At 38.3% G+C, this 21,108-nt stretch overlaps 1 protein-coding gene across 1 annotated transcript; it reads right to left on the bottom strand.

Annotated features, from left to right (window-relative positions):
* Window positions 1-2,506: 2,506 nt before the first annotated feature.
* Window positions 2,507-5,084, bottom strand: LOC104039844 (leukotriene B4 receptor 1). Its single transcript, XM_009512207.2, has one exon. The coding sequence runs from the start codon at window positions 4,924-4,926 to the stop codon at window positions 3,916-3,918; it is 1,011 nt and encodes a 336-aa protein (XP_009510502.1). The 5' UTR covers window positions 4,927-5,084; the 3' UTR covers window positions 2,507-3,915.
* Window positions 5,085-21,108: the final 16,024 nt, after the last annotated feature.

Raw genomic sequence — 21,108 nt, 5'->3', positions numbered from 1 at the left:
TTTTTCTTTGCATTCTTTTTTTATCCTTCTTGTTTATTGGCTACGTATGGACTAAAAATACTTCAGGCTGTCCTTCAATCCTGTTAATACAGCATGAATTCACTTTATGCAGCACCTACTAGAGTAAATGTGATAAATTCCTGATGTATACCCATGGAATGTTCACAGCAAGTTTCAGGCTGGGTAAGACTTCAGTGTTAGAGATTAATGTTAGAAGATTATTAATTTTTACAAACATGAGAAATTTAAACCACCTGGTCACCTTCTAGCACTCAGTGTTCTAAGCAGTGTTGCATTGATTCCACATAATGTTCCCTGTGCTTCAGTGTAATCTGAGGTGATTTGACTCAGGTGACTGAAGCGGCCCTCTCTTAGCTCAGCCTTCTTCCTTGCTGTGTCATGAGAAATAGCTGGACACTGAAACTACAGAGACAGACTTCATAAACAAGGATGGAAGAGTTAAGAAGTAAGAAAAATAAGAGGAACTCACATGACACAAAACCTCATTTTTCTCAGAAGGGTCTGAGCATCTCAAGAGTTACTAGTAAGACTGCTCTCACCTCCAAGTCACTGCTTTGAACTAGCTTGAACAATCAAAGAAAGTCTTTGCCTTCTATCAATCTTCCAATATTATCTGTAAGATGGGTATGTAATGTAGTCAACAAAAAATACGAACTATCACCATCATAAGATGCAGCATTTTGGACCAAATCTATGCTAGGTCTTAGGTTTGGCTGGGATTCAATACTTTAGAAGACATGAATATCCACTGTCCATTGGCTGAATGGGCCTGTTGGAATCCATGTAGTTTTGTGATACAGCATGTTAGCATAGATGAAGTAGTAAATCTTGCTACATTGATAGGCCTGATATGTACCTGTTAAAGGAAGAAGCAGTCAACCAAGGAGCTTATACTCCTACCTTGATTCTTATGGACCCCATTACATCATGGCTGTGTTCCCCAAAATATTAAATCAGAGGAATTTAATCTGTGCATACAAACGTTTGCAAAAATTAACTGTTTGCTCTGTAGAAAAGTGAAGTTAGTTAGGGTTCCTGTTTTAGCATCTTTTACCAATCCTCATAAAGCTGTCAAAAGAAACATAGTTCTTAAAGATGACTGACTACTGGAAGCAGCTGTCCAAGGCCACTAATACGAACATAAGAGGACAGTTCTAGCTCCTTGGTGGACTGCATGTTTTACAAGTACTTCAGTACTGCAGTTGTGAGTAAAAAGCAGTGGAGAAAATGTGTGAATCGAATATTAAGGCAGAAAATTTGTGCTCTCTACTGTCAAAGCACAGAAGCAGAAATTAGCTAATGTGCTTCTTTTTGGTCTGTTGACTATAAGAAACACTCTCATTGTTTAGTTAACTTAGTTCAGGTCTCTATACTATAAGTACTGTAATTTCAGTGGAAGAGCAGCACCTGGTAGAAAGTGATTCTGAATCCTCAGAGTAACAGCTTTCAATTTAAGACTGCCTTAACTAATCATTTCATTACTCCCTGGAATGTGTTCACTGATCTGTGGATGTTACTAATTCCCTTTTTAAGATTCCTGGATGTTGGGCAGGACACAGCCTGAGCAGTAAAGTTCACTAGTCTGTGAGAAACAGGATAAAAAGAAAAGAAAAAAGGTCTCACTCACTAATCCTTATGCATTGGCTTAAAGAACCAACCAAACTAAAACCAAACACCACTGCAGTAGGCAGCATTGAACAGACTATATTATCTGGCCACTGATCCTTTTATAGTCTGTCCTGGGTTAGGCATAGCTGAGCATGAGGCACTTAACATGCTGTCAGTGCTCCCCGAAGGCCTGAATAGCAAATGGCATAAAAAAAGACCACTTCATTCATGAGGTAGATGATACACACACAGAGATGGTTAGGGGTTTAACCCAATTCATAACAAGAAAATTGATTATAGCTAGGTATAGGGCACAGACTGATAGAAAGGAAAATTCCGGTCAGGTAGCTTGTACTGAAGTTTGCCTGGGTCTTTTCCCAAGCTGTAAGCTGTGAAATGCTTGGCTCCTTGTGGCCTAGAACTCTAGTTCAGTTGCAGTGCTCATGCGCTTATTATCTCCTCATCTGCTCTATGTTGTTGTTGAATAGTGAGTGACTCCTATCTCAAGAACATACTGGGAAATACAGCTTCACTTTTTTAATGCAGTAAATAACTAAAGTTGCTGCTTTTATTGTAAGATAATGCCACAGTGCTATATTGACTATACTAATAGCAATTAAAGAGCCGTTAGTGGGGTGAAAAGAGTGGTAGGTGGATGGGGTAAAGTCTAAGGGATTTCATCTGCTGCTTACTCTTTGCTGCAAACAAGGTCTTGCTAAACTTTTATTTAATTTCAGTGAAGGAGTCCTATTGATGGCAAGCTCTCTGTGGTGTGGACTTTTCTCCTATTGAGAAGAAAAAATGACTTTTTCATAACAAGCAGGAATAACAAATACATGTGCAAAGTTTAGAGAAATATTCTTCCATTAAAAGGTAAGGATTTTACTTCCCCATATTTATTTCAGTTTACAAGATAAATTAATACAGCTCAAATATCCTTGGTTGTTACACAATCAGATTTTGAAAATTAAGTTCTAGTTAGTATTTGTAATTTCTTTGTAAAGATGAGTAACATAACTCTTTAGGAGCTGCCCAGAACAATGTAGAGGAAATTACAATATATTTCTTAGTAAGCAGTAATTATCTTGATCTTATTACAAAGCATTGACTTAAACTTCAGCAAGAGTAAGCATAAAAAATGTTAGGCATGATTGAAATAAAAAAAACTTCAAAAGCAAACACTTGATGCCATGCAGTTTTTCCACAGTGAATTTCCACACATTCACAAAACTAAAATAAGGTCCTTGCGCTAAATGTACTGGTTTCTTATGGCAAAGTCCAGTCTATTCTACAAGAGAAGAAACAATAGTGCTTTTATTTGCAAGGTGAAGTTCTTATGATATTAGACACTTCATACTGCTACCATAATTTTCGTACACATAAAGAATAGTTTCAAGGATGTCTCCTTCCCTCCCACCAGAGTCTGATCCAATTTCTCCATAATTTAATAGACATCTTGGAAGCTTAAGTGAATCAAACTTTTTGAGGATACTCATAGTATGTATATTTAATATATCACTAGTTTAATTGCCACTGAAGCATGCAATGTATTTGACATCAAATATAGCATGAAGTCTGTAACTATGTTTGCCATACAAAACAGTATTCTTGTACCTCCTGATTTTTTTCTGAAGAGGCACAACACACTTCACATTTTACTTGTTAAAACCTATTAACACAAGATAATTCAATAAATGAGCCTGACTCTGTCAACAACCCTTATTAATTTCAAACATAAATAAAGCAATGAATAAAAATAGCTTTATATTTTCCATCTACCCAAAAGAGTTTTATGTGTTGTTAATATACTTTATAACCATTCTTACCCATACCAAGAATTTAAGTATGCTCTCTTAAAACTTCAGATTATATAAGGATTTTTGAGCATCTAACAATTTTGTCTGAAGGAAAACTTAGTTTTAAACTTTCAAAGCTTCTGTTTTCCACGTACAGTCCTTTTCTGTTTTCTGCACACAGACTTTCTAGAAATCACAAATAATTTTAATGGAAAGTAGAAATGCTGTATTCCTTACACTTTGAGCTTCTAGCCACCTTGCTGATGTTCTCAGCACCAGTGAAACTGTGCTAATTTCACTGTATGGCTACTAACTTAGGAACTGAACTAGGCTGGCAATGCCAATTCTTTTGTAACACACAAAACAAACCCTAATAACTTTTACCTGTCTCTAGGTTTACTTGGACTGCTTAGTAAATAAAACAGAGAGTATAAGGAGGAAGGACTACTGAAGGAATGACAGCGAATCATGTTATTCATTATGTTCCTTGTTAGAGATTTTCTGTGCTTTCTACAGTATCTTCTTGTTTGGTTACAACCAATCCTTTTTTCTTGTCTTCTTCTGTTACAGTCTGACTCATCTGTTCAAACAGCTTTGATATCTTGGCAAACCTCAGGTGATTTTGAAATCTTTGGGCAGCAAAAGCATAAAGTAGAGGGTTAATACAGCTACTGATGAATACAAGTGCTCCAGAGATGTACACTCCTCTGTCTACAATTTCATCCAGTGCCAAAGACATTTCCTTGTTAGAGGGTTCTATCTGAATTGAAATAATGTCTAGGATGTTAAAGAGATGATGAGGGAACCAGCATAAAATGAATGCCACCACAATGCTGGCAATGAGCCGTTCCGATCGGTGTTTAGATTGGTAAGTCATTCTGCTTATTCTTCTTGCAACACACATGTAACAAGTGCAAATAATTAAAAAAGGGATTACAAAACCTGCAAGAGTCTCCAGCAAAAGATATGACACTTTCTGTTCATTAGAAGAGTAGTTGCGACATGTGCATAGTAGTCCACCTTTTGTTTCTTCTGTCTCTTGAAATGGAATGACAGAAATGCCAAAAATAATAGACAGGAACCAAATGAGGAACATGATTAAAGAAATCTTTTCTTTTGTTTTGTATCTTTGAATTGTGAAAGGGTAAAACACAGCCATTAATCGCTCCAAGCTCAGTGCTGTAATTAGAAATATACTAGCATACATGCTGCAGTAAATAATGAAAACCAGTATTTTGCAGAAGATGACTCCAAAAACCCATGAGTCGGCAAAGGAGTAAATCCAAATTGGTAAAGTAATCAGTACAAGGACATCTGCAATGGCCAGGTTCAAGATCAGCAGGACTGAAGGAGATACTTGCTTCATTTTTGTACAAACAGTCCAGATGACGATGCAATTTCCAGGGGTCCCAATAATAAATGACAAGCTCAGTATTATGCAGACGACTGACCTCACAATATTCCACGTCAGGTGGACACTGCTTTCCTCAGCTTCACTCATTCTGGAAATTCCTCAGTTATTCTTGGCTACCAATATCCTCGGTGCTTTTATCTGCTTTTATGCTGAAGGTGTTAGTGAACTACTTCAGAGAAAGTTCTCTAGCTGATATTCTGTAGACTAATATGGCGTATGAGCTCACATCCTAATGCTTGCTCTTACAAACATCTGACCACATATGTCAGTTCCTGTTGTTTAGGAAGACAGTGTCATTTATGCATACAAAGCAAAAATAAAAATACAGTGCAGAACCTGACTTTGCTTTCAGTTGTACATGTATCATACTTCAGCAGATTTTAAAGCATGTCTGTGTCTTCAGAAGTGTCCCTGTTTAAAGAAGCTTGCTACTTTCTTAAAAGTACTGATCTAATCAATGGCTATGACGAGAAAGAAACCCTCTTTATCCTGTTCTACTCTCGTTTGTAAGAATAACTCAACATTTTATTTTACGAAAGCCAAAAAAAGAGGTGTAGCAGATAAACCACAAATGTGTATTATAAGTTTGGCATGAAATTCAGTTCAAAAGCATAAAAAACTCTGCTTACTGCCTTCATGTCATCTCTTTTAATTCTGCAGAAAGCAGTCAATCATGCTTTAGAAGCATGCTGGCAAAAAGGAAATGAACATTTGTCCTATAGTGAGACTATACTGCTACAATAACGTGGGTGAGAGTTGTACTTCTAAATTTCTGGGAAATTGCAGTCCTTTAGCCAAACAATAACCACCAGAATAGCCTGGGTATAGGGTTACAGGAAGAAATGCTCTGTGTCAGAGAGAAAATATATTATTACATTGTCCTCCTGCTGTGCCTGCTGTGACTTTGTGTCCTATGAAACTTAGTAGTCAGTGCAGTATTCGAATCCTGTGTGAATCCTAAGTTCTTCAGTGTCTGGCCAAAGAATATGAAAATATTTTGTTATCCTGATTTCAAAACATCTTCTTTCGGAGTTCATTTCTAAAAAGTTAAAGGAGGAACTAAAACAGCAGCACCAGCAGAAATGTTAGAGAGTCACAGAAGTGAAACTCAAGGGTATTTTCGATCAAAAAAAGATGTACAGAAAAAAGGAGTTACGCACAGTGCTCTCTCTTAACTTTAAGACAGTGATACGGCCTATTTCCGTAAGTGTTCAGGTAGACTTTTACAAACCTGTCAAATGTAGGGCACAATACTAACTTGAAAAGTATCTTTCACCATGGAAAAAGGATTGTAACACCACCACCCCCAAATCAGCTTAGCTGTTTTTGATCTCATAAGAGTATAATGAGATCAAAAGCAAATCCAGAACTTCACTGAAGTCAAGTATTATATCTTCAAAATACTCTTTATCTAATAAAGATTTCAATTTGGATTTAATCTGGTACATTATTCCAGTTCCTTTTATTTTTATCTACATTTAGTAGAAATTGCGTAGGGGAAAAAACCAAACCAGTACTTTGTATTCTAAAGAGAATTTCTGAAAACCGCTTGTGAAAATCAACTAATGAAAGGAAATGCTGGGCAATGTCTCTTCTTCTAATGAAATCACCTTTATACACATCATTATTTCTACAGAAGTAACTTTGGAAAGGCTCTTTATTACGTTATGGACAGTGCCATACCTAGATTGAACTAAGTTGCAGATCTTTATTGGGGAAAAAGATCACGGAGATGCCCTGTACCTCTTGTCACCCAATGCTACAGGGACAGGCAGGTCATTTTAGGTAAAGGCTGAATCTAGATTATGATTATTGTATCACAGGCTGACTATTAAGAATTGGACCTGATCTTCAGAGGGCCCAGGTGACTAAAAGCCTAGGTAACTACAGACTCTAGATAGTAAGAAAGCTACACTGAGCACTAGAAATTCTGCTTAATTGCTAAAAATTCTGTGTAACAATGAGCTATGCTAACTGCTAGAAGTTGTGGATAACAATAAGCTATGCTGATAATTAAAATTGTTATGTCATAATAAAGCTCTAATTGTAACCACAACACTGTGGCCAGTCCTTGTTTTACCAAGGATACCTGAAAGAACCTGTACGTTCTAGTAGCATTGGGCAATAACTCTGTAAGCTTTTCCTCTTTAAAACTTTACTTTTGGTGGCAAAGAGCAGTTTTCTGTACAACTATTGGTATCAGTATTAGTATAGTCATAATTCAGTCGTGTCTGGATCTGGCTGAACTTCTGAAGCATCTGCCCTCACACTTTTCAGAAACATGTTTCTCCTCTTCAGTTGGAGTTTGCTTGCCAGATGGCCTCTGCCTCTGGCTGTATCTTTCCTTTAAACAAGAAAACAAATGAATCTCAGAATTGCAGCAACAGCCTGGGATTTCTGTTTCAAAAAAAGATTCCAGACAGTTGATGAAACGCTGACTTCCTTAAGTAAGACTCTGAAGACAGGCCATTAGACCTAATATCACAGATATTAGAGTTAACATTAGCTAGGGAGCATGTTTCTGAAGAGCTCTATGCAACTGTTGGATCACTATGAAAACTTCAGACTGTTTGTAAGCTGTCTTTAATATTCTCTGAAAGATCTGACTGTTCTTTGCCAAATTTACACTGCTAGTACACAGACTTTATGGGAAATTTAACAAATATTTTCATTAACATGGGAGGCACTGTAGTATGTTCAATAACTTACTAAACACAATAGTGGCTAAACAACTCAGTATCTTACACATTCTAGTGACCAAATATGGGTGGGGCTTTTAATGTATGAACTTGCAGTGGGACTTCTGACCACATAAGCACTGGTCTGATTCTATTAATAGCAGTGAAATTAGGCTGCATTTCTGTGATTAAAAAAAAGGTCTAAACCTGTTAAGTTTTTTGTCTGCACACATATTATGTCTGTTACCTTTAGGTTGGCAAATAACTTCTGAAAACTCTTCAAGCTCAAGAAGTATGGACACAAGTTGCTTTTGGGGAGATTCCGAGAGGAAAGTTTTTCACAGTGAGGACAGTCAACCATTGGAATAATCTCCCCAGGGAAGACTGACTTGGCCACATTGGACACCTTCAAGAGTCGTCTGGACAGGGTGCTGGGCCATCTTGTCTAGACTGCGCTCTTCCTAGGAAGGTTGGACTAGATGATCCCTGAGGTCCTTTCCCACCTGTGATTCTGTGATTCTGTGATTCTGTGAAGTCTATGCTACTCCTAAGAAACATTTTGAATAGAATTTGCTTTGCCTTAAATATCAGGGGGGTGTTTCATTCATCCTTCAGATTTTTTCTTTTTCTTTGTATGCATGCATGACCTTCCCTCTGGCGGATACTCTGTAATTTAGACTACCACTGAGCATTTTCAGACAGCTGTGTTTGCACCACTAAATGTAAATTATAATTGGTAATTCCAGCTTTTGCATATTTATTCTGAGAATCATAATTTCACTTCAAGAAGCTGAGAGTCTTTAGACTAACAGCCTCCACTCAAAGTGCATCCCCACCTCCACACAGTAAGAGCACGCCTGTAACAATTTACAGAATAGCTGGTGCATGGGAAATCCATATTGTGCAACTTGTACGAATAGCTGTACCAAAAAGACTTTTAAAATCCTCTCTAATTTTTGTCTTCAGAAGGAACCCCTGAATGTTTGTCTAGTAAGTGATTGTAGAATAATGATAACCAAGTATCATGTATCTACTGAGACGCTGGAAACAGATGTTAGTAACCTCATTTGCCTGCTAATGCTGAAGAGAGAAAGTTACTAGTCTAAACCCCTTCATCCTTCAGTCGTTGAAATGTATTGGCAGGATTGGTATAGCTGTCTTACAACAAACTCAATTCAATGCTGTTATTAATGACAGTGTGAAGGTGACACACTTTGCCTTGATCAGAGAATTACGGGCTAGTTCAAAGCAGATGTAAATGGTGCTTTCTTGATTGATGAGGAGGGTCTCCTATATAAATGGGACCTCATGGTAGTGCGCAGCAGCTACGAATGTCTCTGCTCTGCAACTACTGCAAAGGGAAGTGCAGTGTAGGAAAAGACATGTACCAAATATTTCTAAGCTCTTGCAAACACTGTTGTGACAGCAGCTCATGAGATAGCAAGTACAAATGAGAACACTCTCAGTGCTTCTTTTTCACCAGAGGAAAAAAACTTAGTGAAGACCTACCCTGGGATCAGTTCCAGAATGTAATGGAAGATGTGTACCTTGCACTATAAATAGAAAGTTTGAAATATTCTGTGCCATGTGCATTGTTGTTAATTAATCTTCTAGTAATATTACAAACTGATATCCCTTGCCCAGCTCAGCAGCAAATAGCGACAGTTTTATACGACTGGCCAGAGAACAGATTTCTTGTTTGTTATGTTCAGGGAAAACTGCTTTAGAACTTGTCACAGGAGGAGTGCTTACAAGGCACCTGTTGTACATGCATCAATACATGCTTACATATTGGTACCTTTCTTACCCTAACAGAATGATCACAAACAATTAGAAGGCATTTCCAGCAGGTGTGATGCTATTCAAGTACGTGGTGAAATATTTTCCTTGAACAGACGTACCAGGTTTGTGAGAACAGAGGTGCTAATTAAGATAGTGGAGAACTAGATTTATAATTCTCACTATAACCAGGAATACAAATAACAGTTATGCAGAGATTATGGAAAAACGTAAAAATATATTTTCTCAACATTATTATGAATGCATATAGTTTTAATTTCCTGTTGTTCATAGTACCAGCTTTAAAACAGTAAATGTATATATTTGATATAATTTAAGGCAAGACTTTGGCCTGTTCTAAATCAGCTATCCCTAAATTGCTCTTTATACGTACACAAACTGTTGCCAGCCAAAATCCTTATCTACACAAGCGTATCTGGCACTACAGTTTCTACCTTGTTTACATACTCTTCCTTTTGAGTAATAAATTACTGATGACAAATACTGTTTGGACAGTTTGCTGCCAAAACCTACCTCATCTGCTGGGACTGCGTGTAAATATTATATCACTATAGGATCAACGTCTCTTTTTGTTATTCAGCAGTGTAATGAAAGTCTTTAGCGGTGCATCTCTCAGTGAAGGACCTGTGACTAAAAAAACCCCAAACCCATACTTTGCTGTGCATGTGCTACAGCAACAGATGGTAACTGTTGTTTTGCACGTAAACCAGGCATCCACGAGTTCCTACAGCGTATTCTTAAAAAAAGGCTCTGTCCATGTAGTTATGTATTTTCAACACAGGGTGGCACTGGGGAACCATCTATTGTTTTTTTTGGCTAAGGCTGCAGGCCATGGAGGTGTAGCCTTTCTCTGCCCGTGGTACACACTGTTCAAGGCTGAGACACATAGAATGTTCTTTTGCCTAAGAAGGTTAGATAATTGTGATTTACATTTAAATAGTTTCTTATTTATTGATAACTTTATAGATAAAAATCACAATGCCTTTTCTGTTTTGCAGATCGTGTTTTTCTAAACACTCATATTCCTAGCTCTCTTAGTTCTGTTTCGATATATGTCCATTTCCCATGCTATATTCTGCTGTAATTAATAAGGGCAGTTCCCTCTGCAACCAAAATAACTTGATTTCTGATTTAATTTTCTATGCCTCTGAACTATCAAAGTTTGGAAAGTTTGGCAATGATATTAGCAATTGTTTTTTCAGCGTATTGTCCATTAGTGTGTTCTTGTAGTCTCTGCAAAGCAGATCAAATTGCGATCTCTCGTCTTGTGAAACAACCCGGCTCAGCAGATTTGAGCAGCTTCCAGGGTTTATTTAATTCCTTTAATACACAAGCATTGAGCCACTAGCTTGAGCCCTAGTGTGATATGAAGTCCTGGTTTTGTGACCTTACGTGAGGAGACTGGTTAACTGTGCTGAAAATAGAAAGAATGTGCTAATTTTGTGAGGAAAGATAGGATTTTCTCCTGCTCTGTAGCAGCCACCATACATGCCTTAGGAACGCTTAAGCCCTCAGTCACTTAGTAATTCGCATACTTGGTACGTTGTTCTGCATAGCTAGAGAAGCTAGCTATGTGCTGCTATTCAGAATGAACTTGCTCAGGCCTTCTTAAGCTGAAATAAGAAGTAGTCAGCATTGGTTCTGAGATGCCACACACATCTACAGTAACAGCTATTTACTAAATGCACACATGTATATTGTATAGAAAAAGTGTAAGATATGCAATCTTCAGGCACAGGTGATTTTCTATCACTCTGTAATGTGATTATTGCTTCTGTAGAATTTTTATTTAATATTAGAAATGGCTGTGAATAATGATGACTTCTTCCTTAAATGAAGCAAGTGTTTCCACTGGCAGAAAGTGCTAGCACCACTTTCTTAGTTAAAAATCTAATTATGGATTTTAATAGAATGTAAGGCTAATAGACTCTATAGTCATCCGATCTCATATTATTCTTACATTTGACTCTTGAGCCTAATAACATGATCTGGGTTTAGGCATTCTTATTTCTTATGTTCTAGGGTTGAGTCTGACCAAAAAGTCCTTTTAGTCTAGTACCTTGTCTCTGACGGCAGCCAAAAGCAAGTGCCTAGGGAAGAATATACGAACAAGCCATGTGTGACTACACTTGCCCCGCATACTCTCTGGCATTTAGCCAACTACAGCTGAGGAGTTTCCTGAGCCAGGTATGGTTTCTGTGTGTTTAATAAAGCTTTCTGGATTGCTCTGTAGATGTCCTAAGTCTATCCTTGAAGCCGTGTAAACTTCTAGCAGTGCAGTTTTGATACATGCTGTGTGAAGAACCATTTCCATTTGTTTGTTTGCTGGTCTCCTGTTAGCTTCATCTGGCTCCCCACTGTTGATATGTTGGAAGAAACAGTGAATAGTTGATCCCTGTTCATCCTTTTCATAGTCTTTATTTAATTAAACCCTACATCTGTCAGTCATTTCTTATTTTCAGACTGAAGAGTTTTTGCATACACTAACAATCCCTATACAGAAACCATTCTATGCTTTTCGTCATCCTTGTTGCCTTTCTCCCTTCATTCAGTTCTTGTATATTCTCTTTGAGACAGAGGAACAGCCTAGTTCTGAAGTCTGAGAGTTCAATTAAACTGCAGTATGCTGCAGAGGGAGAATAAAGAAACCAGGTTACATGGTGGTCTAAGGTCCCAGATCTCAAGTCTGTTTGTTTCACCCTGCTACAGTGTAAAAAAGGGGATGCTTGGCTGTCTACACTTAAACTACTGTCAAAAATGTCCTTACTTTTTAAAAAACTGGGGATTAGTTTATTTTACATTCAAACAACAAAAATAATAATTAGCTTTTTTTCCCTCAATGCCAGTCTGTGCTCTAGCATTTAGAAGACTTTGTTCCAAAGGTCACTGTGTCATTCTTTCTTCATTTACTCCATATGCTCCACAATCATAGAAATCCTCATGTGATGCAATTTCCTTGTAATCCTTAAGCCATAGGTTGTCCTCTGTCTGGTAGAGCTTTGTATCTCTGTTTGCTGTGTCGCCTATTCTGTCCTTAAGCCATTAAAAGTCAAGTATGATTTAAATATGCCATTATTTGTTAATGTATAAAAGGCAGTTTTAATTGCACATGCTATTTTTTCTTAGTAGCTTTGTGTCTTGTTATGCCTATCTGTGTGGGAAGCATTTCGTCCTCAATGGTATTGATTTTTATCTCTTTAATATCCGTTTTTCCCCTACACAGCAAAGGTGTGACTACTTTTTTCATGATTGCTGTTTCCCTGTCCTTTGAGTTGCTACGTATTAACTGTGTTGTGTGGTATCTGACCACAATGTTACTGGAACTATTGCTATAGCTCTGCTGCCTCGGTTCCCCTCTGCATTAGCAGGATGTACTTCATGTTGGTATAGCAAAACGTTTGCTATGTGCAATATATCCTGATACAGAGTGCAGGTTTTCAGTGCATTTTAAGGTCTGAGTGAAAAAATGACTACATAGTAGGGAAAACACAGCTAGGGCTCTTGCTAGACACTGTGGCTGAGTATCAGTTGATCAAATTATTAGGGGTCATCCCAACAACAAATCAGAGATCCAGTCACAAACTTTATCCAAGATCTAGTTCTCTGATTCAGGTTTTGAACAATGTTAGGCTAAATCTATAGTTTAGAATGTTTGCTAGGTTATTGTTTATCATCATGTAATACTATCTTCTATACAAGGTTATACAGATATCAAGAAGACAACTCTAAAGCATGTAAACCCAGATTTAAAGAGATCTTAAATTTCAAAAATTGTTAGCTTTTCTATGTTATCTGAGAGCAGACATCTTCTGTAAGCACACCAGAAAAAATCAGTACTGTCTAGCAGCCTGCCAAAATGAGGAAAGATCCAATAAAACAGAGTAAGATAGAAGCTTTGAAAGAATTGTTTTCTCCAGCTAATCAAGGCATCTTTGCAGCCCACAAACACAGCAAAACTGTTTTCACAAGTTATGTTAGGGTGAGGTACAAGTAGAGAGTTGAAATTGCTTCATAATGGTATATCCTTTACCAGGAAATCATGAGACCAATTTATCTGCCACATGAAAGCTCATGTATTTCTTGCTTTCAGCAGAAGATTTGTTCTTGTGTCACATGATAGCAGTACTCATTTTCTACTCTGTCTTTGGCTTGTAATCTGAGCAGCCTCACTTCCAGCTGGCAAACACTGATATCTAAATGATTTTCACCATACCACGAAGAAACTCTTAAGAGTGTTATTCTAGTAACATATTGGCACTGTAGCAGGGTAGCAATATTTAAAGCATCTCAAGCTGTTTATAGGATATTAATTAAAAAAAAACAAAACCAAACCAAAACCAAACTTGTTCTACTAAATCAATTTTCTCAAAGTACTGTGTCCAGGCAGTCTTTGGCAAGCTTCCCCTTTCCAACAAGTGCATAAATGTCTCTAAAATATCATTTTGCAGTTTAAAACATGACAGGTTAGTTCACTGCCCCCTGTTCAAAATGCCCCTCACTCAGTGTTAATCCCAGTAATGGGTTAAGTGAAATGGTAGAATTTTATTATAATCATCATTTTATATTCTCCTTGTATTATCTGCCCAATAGAATTATCAGAATAACTGTCCTGATCTAAGTTTGATCCTAGCTATGATTTGAATAAAAGGATTAGAATAACGACCTTTAAAAGTCCCTTCCAAACCTTAATTTTCCTATAATTATATTTTTGCACTGACGTGTTTGACACCACCTGACACGATGCTACTCATGATGCTGCTGATTAAACCATTTTCCCATGATTAACCATTCCCAACTGCCTGAGTCCCTTGGCCTAGAAGGGAACTATGTCCTTACAGGAAACACCAAGCAATATTTTTTAACTTAACATGCCATAAGGATGGAATAGTAAGCGTCTGTGCACAATTTAGATGTATTTGTAGGCCATCTATCCCTTTCTTTGGAATGTGGCATCAGCCAAACGGCAGATCAGGTGTGTGCTTTTACATGCAGTGACAGTCCAAACTCAGATCTGAACAATTCATTTTGTTAATCTTGTTAATTTTGTTTGGTTTTTAATGTTAATCTACATTAATGGTGTATGTACATTACATCTCCTCATCTAAAAAGACCATTTGCCTTACAGATGCATTACAGATCCATTACAGTGGGACTGCACACACGTTCAGATCCAAAGAGACATAAATATAAAATGAAGTAAAAAAATATTTACATATCCTTTAAACTCAGTTAAACTTTCATCAGTTCATTTTTAAAGCACCCCCTAAAGAGGAACTCTCAGACTGTTTCCTATAGGGTGAAGTCTTTCAACAAACATGATCAGAGTCAGATATTTTTCCAACCTTCAGTGTTTGAACAATTTAGCACTGAACATGAGTGCGTGAAACCATAATGAGACTAGATAAAGACCAACATTCTCCTCAATAAATTACTAAATTACTCACAGCAGTTTCAGTTCTTTGGGACACACTTGTGTTTCCAGAAATGGATTCACTTTTGTCAGTAATCAGTTGGATCTAGCAGTAGCAGGGCTGTGTCTTTTTGGAAGTAACTTTGAGCTAGCTAGTACATTTCCTAAGCCCTGTATTTCTCAGCAACTTCCCTGACACCCTGCCCAACTGGGATACCAAACAAGGTGTGACACTGGATGAAACTACCTATTAAACAGAAAAATAGTGGTCTCCTTGCCTTTTCATTATATGTGGACTAGAATCCTGAAATGCTGCAGTTTGATTCATGCCACATGACAAAGAAGATCACTTTTGCTTTCTTTGACAGGTATGTCACTGTGGCCTAGGTAGTCTTACAGTCTTGTAAAACGTGTTAGCCTTACAATAACAGCATGCCAAATTCTGCTTTTCCTCTAAACCTTCTCTTCACCTGAAAAGTATCTTGCCTGCAGATCGACACCACCTTGTTAGCTTTCTACCTCAGAGGGTGCAAACAGCTTCTCTGCACAGCAAAAAATGTCAGGTTCTACCACTCACGCAACATGCTGGGAAGTTGTTGTAATTTATGGGAACTTGTGCAAGACATAGGTTGTCCCTGAGGGTTCAACCTACTCAGCTTTCATTACAACATATATTCATCCTACACAAAATTGTATCTCCCCTCTCCATCTTCCTGTGCTGCCTTTTATTATTTTTTTAAATTCCATATTTTGCCTAGTTTTAATTCCAAAAGTCTTCAGTGGTCCAACCCAGAATACCAACTCTGAGTAAATCTTAAGTAAAACTCCCAGTACCTTAAGTCCCAGCATTTCTGCTAAGAATTCCTCACCCCCAGACTCTAACAAAATTCTGTTCAACTGAGCAGGAATTCTGCAAGTTGGTCACTAGATCCTTACAATTTACTATGAAACTCTATTACATGGATGGTTTACAAGAACAAATTTATTTGCTTTAGCAAAATGTGAGCCAGAAGAGTAATATGATCTCTGTTTTACGGATTAAAAGTTTGAAGATAGGAGAGATGGCAGTGACAGGATCTATTAGTTGTGGGCATCCTACCTCAGTGAATGGCTAGGCTCTGAAGTTCTAGGTTGATATTCATGTAAGCCTGCATTTCTGTAGTCCAACTATCCAATTGCCTTCTCCTTTCTGGCCCTGTTCTGCACTGTAACCAAATTCAGCCTGAAAGAGACTGAGGAACTGATTTCAAGTCTTGTTTACTGCCCTAATGCTAGCAAGCGTGGGGAACAATATGACAATATGGAAGTGAACGTGAAGTGCTGAGGAAGCAGGGAGAAGGGAAAGTATCTTTGCAGCCCTGGTTCAAATACATGTCAGTTCATGTTCTGGGATTATGCTATGTGTTTATATGCAAGTACAGCTTGAGTTTAATAAGTGCTGTTCAACAAGTGCAGTGACTTTCTAAGATGTCTGCTAATATGTCCAACACTGGATTAAAAAAAACCAAACAACTACTTTGCTAAAATCGAGAAATCAATACCCACTTCAGGCAGTCCAGAGTGGAACCCTCTTCTGGCTAATTTAACAAAAGTGGGTTATAAATTGGACTGAATATCTGGTCTATTTATGGAATCTTCTGTATTTGAAGTTTTACTTTGAAAAAATATTATTGCATAACCCAACATTGCTATGTTAAAAAAAAAAAAGCCTCCTTCCATGCACACTCAGCTCTTAAGAAAAACACGTTTATGACTGTTCACCTTTCAGGTCAGCTGCAACATGTAAGTATTATTACAGGTCAGTCACAACTGAACTAAAACCAAAATGCATTGTACAGGCATGACTGACTTCAACTGGCCCTCAAACCGTTCTTGAGAAGGGAAGGGATTAAACTTGCTCTTTGCCTCCTGAGTTGACTTTTAAGGGGTGATATTTGTTTTAAAAAAACCTGAAACTATTATCTTGATCTGTAGACAGTGAAGAAAGATCATATTGATGTTGTATGATTTATTTCAGTGCTGCTTTTTCAAAATAAAGTCATGCTTAAACACTGACCAGGATTCCTACTGATGTAGGAAAACTTAAAAGGGTAAATCTGTTGTGTCAAGGAGCACTGGAATCTTTGTGGTACAGATAGAATTATTAGGGGGGAAAAAATTCCCAGCTACTTTAAAAAAATCTGTATTATCTAGTGAAGCTTAAAACTGAACAAGTTTGCTGTTCTGAATGTGAACTTTATGGACTCTGACTACTCGTGGGAAACTAAACCAAAATGTACCACTCCAGCTGTTCTGAGTTCCTATACCTGCGTATATGTAAGCCTTTATCCATGCATAGGCTTATGTAGGTTTCTGGGTAGGCCAGACTTCTTCACACTAGTTGATTCCTTCCTAGCCTTGGGCACCAGTTCAAAATTGTGCATATGAACATAACTTATTTAAAGCTGAATACTGTGCCTGGTCTGTGATGTTAGGGGGTTGGAAGGAATGAAGTATCACAGATCTGTATTATATTTTCCAAAGACAAAGAGAATTTTGGGGAGTTCAAGAAGAGGTGTCATACTGTTGTCTGCAGGAAAAAATGAAATGGGAAGCAGATGCTGTCTATACATTCAGTAACAAGGAAGATGATTAAAGCAAATCACTGCAAATTGACTCACATTATTTTTTGTATACATGGTGATAAGCATCTTATTAAATCGTTTACCTCCTGTCTATGAGGCTTCTGCAAGTGTCAATATTTCACTATCCTCATGTTCATTAAGGTTGGATTCCAGGTCTCAGGGATAATTTGTATTGGTGCAAATTCAAATGCAAAAGATAGGATGGCTGGTAAAATCTTGTGAGGTGGTAAAGTTAAGAGCACATTTCTGAAAGGTATGACTGATGATGATTGTGTTAACATATTCTGAACTTGGTAAATTCCTAGATGAAACACATGAACAATGGGGAAAGTGCTGACATAGGCTTCTGCCTACAGTGTAGATCTGCGCCAACAATTTGATTGTCTTCACATCTTTCTTTGAAAGTGAAACTTTGCTGGTTTTCTAGGAGTATGTCTAGCTCAGCACAAACGTGTTTGGTGATATTTGAGCCAATACAAACACTACTTCAATGGCAAGGATCAGAAGCAAACAGAGAATTCTGTTCAATCAAATAAAAGATGTTTAAGCAAATATTAGATTTCTGGAAAGGATTGTTTATTTTAAGTAACCAATGTGGAAACTCATATCCAATTGATGGGTTTTGTCAAGTTGCCAGTGCAAGCCCTCAAGGAGCCTTAAACAAAGATAATGCTCCTGATATTGTAGTTTCTGGTGTTTAATATACTGTATTTCGGGTGGGTTTTTCAAAAGAAGTGAAGAATATTTTCTTGCAAGACTAATTACGCACATTAAAAAAAGTGTCTACAGTGGTAACAAACTGGTCTATGGAGCATGGATACTGATTTTTTTCACCTCATATATAAGTGAAAAAGGCGCAGTACTGCTTTTATCAGTAGTTTCAACTGTAGTAATTTTCTTTTTCATTTCTATACAGCTTTGGATACAAAATATGAAGAAAGCAGTACATAGCATGTACTTTGTACAATAATAAGCTTGCTGGCATTTTACTGGCAATTCAGACTTGCAGTTGGTTCTGTTATTTCTTGAATTTGCCTTGGATGATGACTTGTAGAATTCTGTCCCGTGGCTACACGTGGTCATGTTCCCAAACTGCTGTTAATCTCCAAATGCCCTGCTGTCAAGCCATTCTTTGTGGAGAAAGAGCTGGATTGCCCTTCTAACAAAACAGCACTTAGAAATAGTTACACTGACTCCATTAACGTATGGGGTATCATCAACTGTAAAGCCATGTTCCTTGTGTTTGCTGGTGCAAGTGACAATAGGACTAGGCACTCAGTGTGAAACCAGAAATTTGCTGTGCATAAACAACCTTGCAAAGGCAAAGAGCTCAATTTACTTTGGTTTTCAATGTGAATGTTTCTGATCTTCCAAAAGGAGACAACAAAAGAAATAACTAACATACGCTACTTGATTAATCAGCTGAAAGACCGTTATCTGAAGGGCCTGGGCTTTGCAGAGCAGGAGGAATAGCAATTATGTGCTTAGCTGGCTTTCCATGGAGAAGATTAAGACTGCAATGTTTTTAGTGAAGTGTGAAGATACTCCCAGCTGCTAAAACAGCACAGAGATTTGTTAAAAGAAATATTAAGATTGGTTTGAATTGAGTATGGAAATGTCTGTGTGTGATATCATGAGTAGAATCAATAAGGCAAGAGTGACAAAAATGACACATATATGTGACAATCAAGGACACAAATAAGAGCAAACTGGTAAATGCTGACAAATGCAGTGTTTCTATCAAGACCAAAAGGTGCGTGCTCTGAGGGGCCAACAGAAATGCCTGATCAGCAGAAGACCCGCCTTCTGGTAACAAGAAGTTTACAGTAAGTCATATAGGCCGTTCCTCTTTCTGTTAGCTCAGCAGGAAGAAAGACAAATAATTCAAAAGGCAGGAACAAAGACAACAGGCAGTGAGCTTGCCCAAAATTTACAGAGGGGGAAATAAAAGACTGAGAAAAAAAATGACATCATAATAACCCACTCCTGAAAGGTACAGAAAATCTGTTCAAAAACTGCTTTGGTGCTACCCAAGGGAATGCAAGAGACGTAGTGAGGGCTTGACAGCTGGCATTCCTTGAACCTCGTGTCATAGCACAAGTGATCCTGGCCTGACTATTTGGGCATGTGCATTTTTGGGCTTTTGAGTACAGGGGTGTGAGAGAATGACTGAGAGTGACTGAAAGCAGTTTTCTTTAAATATTGTTTTACCCTTTTCCATAAGGTCTTTCGCTGCATTTTGTAACATTTAACTCCTACACCAGGATCAATGTTGCAATCAGTTTTACACACCCTGTAGTTTGTAGGTCATTTCAAGTCAACGCTTGCATGGTGACTAAGGACCTGTCTTCAGGACAGGCCTTTGGGTTTGTTGGATGTTGACGCCTTCTCACTCATTATAAATATACAGGGTGTGGCACCTGCCTTGAGAAAGGCAAGTACAGAGTTAGACTTACCCTTAGCATCCTTGAGTGATTTGTTGCATCTTCTTCCTGTCTTATTTCAGAAGGAGGAAGATGTGTTCTCCTCCTTCCATGTCAATGCCAAGCCACCCCCATGGCCTTTCTAAACTCTTGTCAATAGGTTGTGTACCTGTTTTGCCAAATTCTGCCTCCACACACAGACCTTTTCCACATGTCTTTCTACAGGAATTACAAATATTGAATACTGCATTCACTGAGGCAAGAACAGCTTCAGCTTTATACATTACAGTGCGTAGAGCGGGTAGGAGTTACCAAGTTAACGAGAAGTAGTTTTCTACTTCTACTTGTCTCTCACTCCCATGTCTTCCTTTGCAATATTGTTCATGCTGATGTATTAACTGTTCAAGGTAGGAATATTTCTGAAAATTAGTAGACACACCAAGGGATGTGGGAAGCTGTGCGGCAGGCACAGTTGTGTCCTTGTTGCAAAGTAACCCAGTCAGAAATAGCTTTGCCCTGAGCATGAATTGATAAGACCTGTAACACCTCAGATAGTGTGCGTCCACAGCAGCCGATATAAGAGTGAACCAAGGAAACCTTGTCTTGCCCATCAGCACAATCATGACTGATTGTGAGATGTGATTACGCTGGTTCCAAGTACCATTTTTTTCTCCATTTAGTTTCTGTTTCTGTGGATACCCTTCTTCCTCCCCCTCCACAACCTGACCCCCACCAAACAATATGTACCTCAAACTGAGCATGTAACTCCTACTAACTGTATTACTGAAGCACAAAGGCCTATATCCCTTCTGGTTTTAAATTACTGTAATTACAAGTCTACCTGTTCTTGTCATGTGTTTAAAGGTCTAACAATATTTTTTTTTTTTAGTATTGCCAAATGCCTGACCCCAATGATACTTTGTACCAATCAGTTGTCCCATTAGCCAGGCGTTGCCTGAAGTACAGCTATGCCCATGAGCTTTTATATTGGATGCCCAGCCCCCTGGCTGTGTAATACTAAAATTGCCAGCTCTGGTAAGTATTTTTGTTATTCCTTAAACCATTCTGACCGCACCCCTTACTCGCTACTTCTTTTTAGGCGTAAGTTTTGCAGCAAACGCCCCTTATTTCACTTTTGGAGATCTTCACCATCGCGCGACTGTAGGTGAGGGACGGGAGGCAAACGCACTCCTCCCGCAGCATGCTTCCCTCCCTCCCTAAACGCGCGCTGCCAGCCGGGACCTGCGGGGTGCTGGACCTGCCGGCTCCGGGCGCCTCGAAAGGCGCGGGGAGCCGCCACGTTTCCGGGGTTCCCAGGGTGCTGGTGCCTGCGG

This window comes from Phalacrocorax carbo, chromosome 8 (assembly GCF_963921805.1).
Source record: "Phalacrocorax carbo chromosome 8, bPhaCar2.1, whole genome shotgun sequence".
In the NCBI taxonomy this organism is placed as follows: domain Eukaryota; kingdom Metazoa; phylum Chordata; class Aves; order Suliformes; family Phalacrocoracidae; genus Phalacrocorax; species Phalacrocorax carbo.
The sequence above is the reverse complement of the archived record's forward strand: the minus strand, read 5'-3'. Positions and strand labels throughout refer to the sequence as shown.

Excerpts from the sequence above, each read along its gene's own strand:
- LOC104039844 (XM_009512207.2), bottom strand. The coding sequence starts at position 4,926 with ATGAGTGAAGCTGAGGAAAGCAGTGTCCACCTGACGTGGAATATTGTG.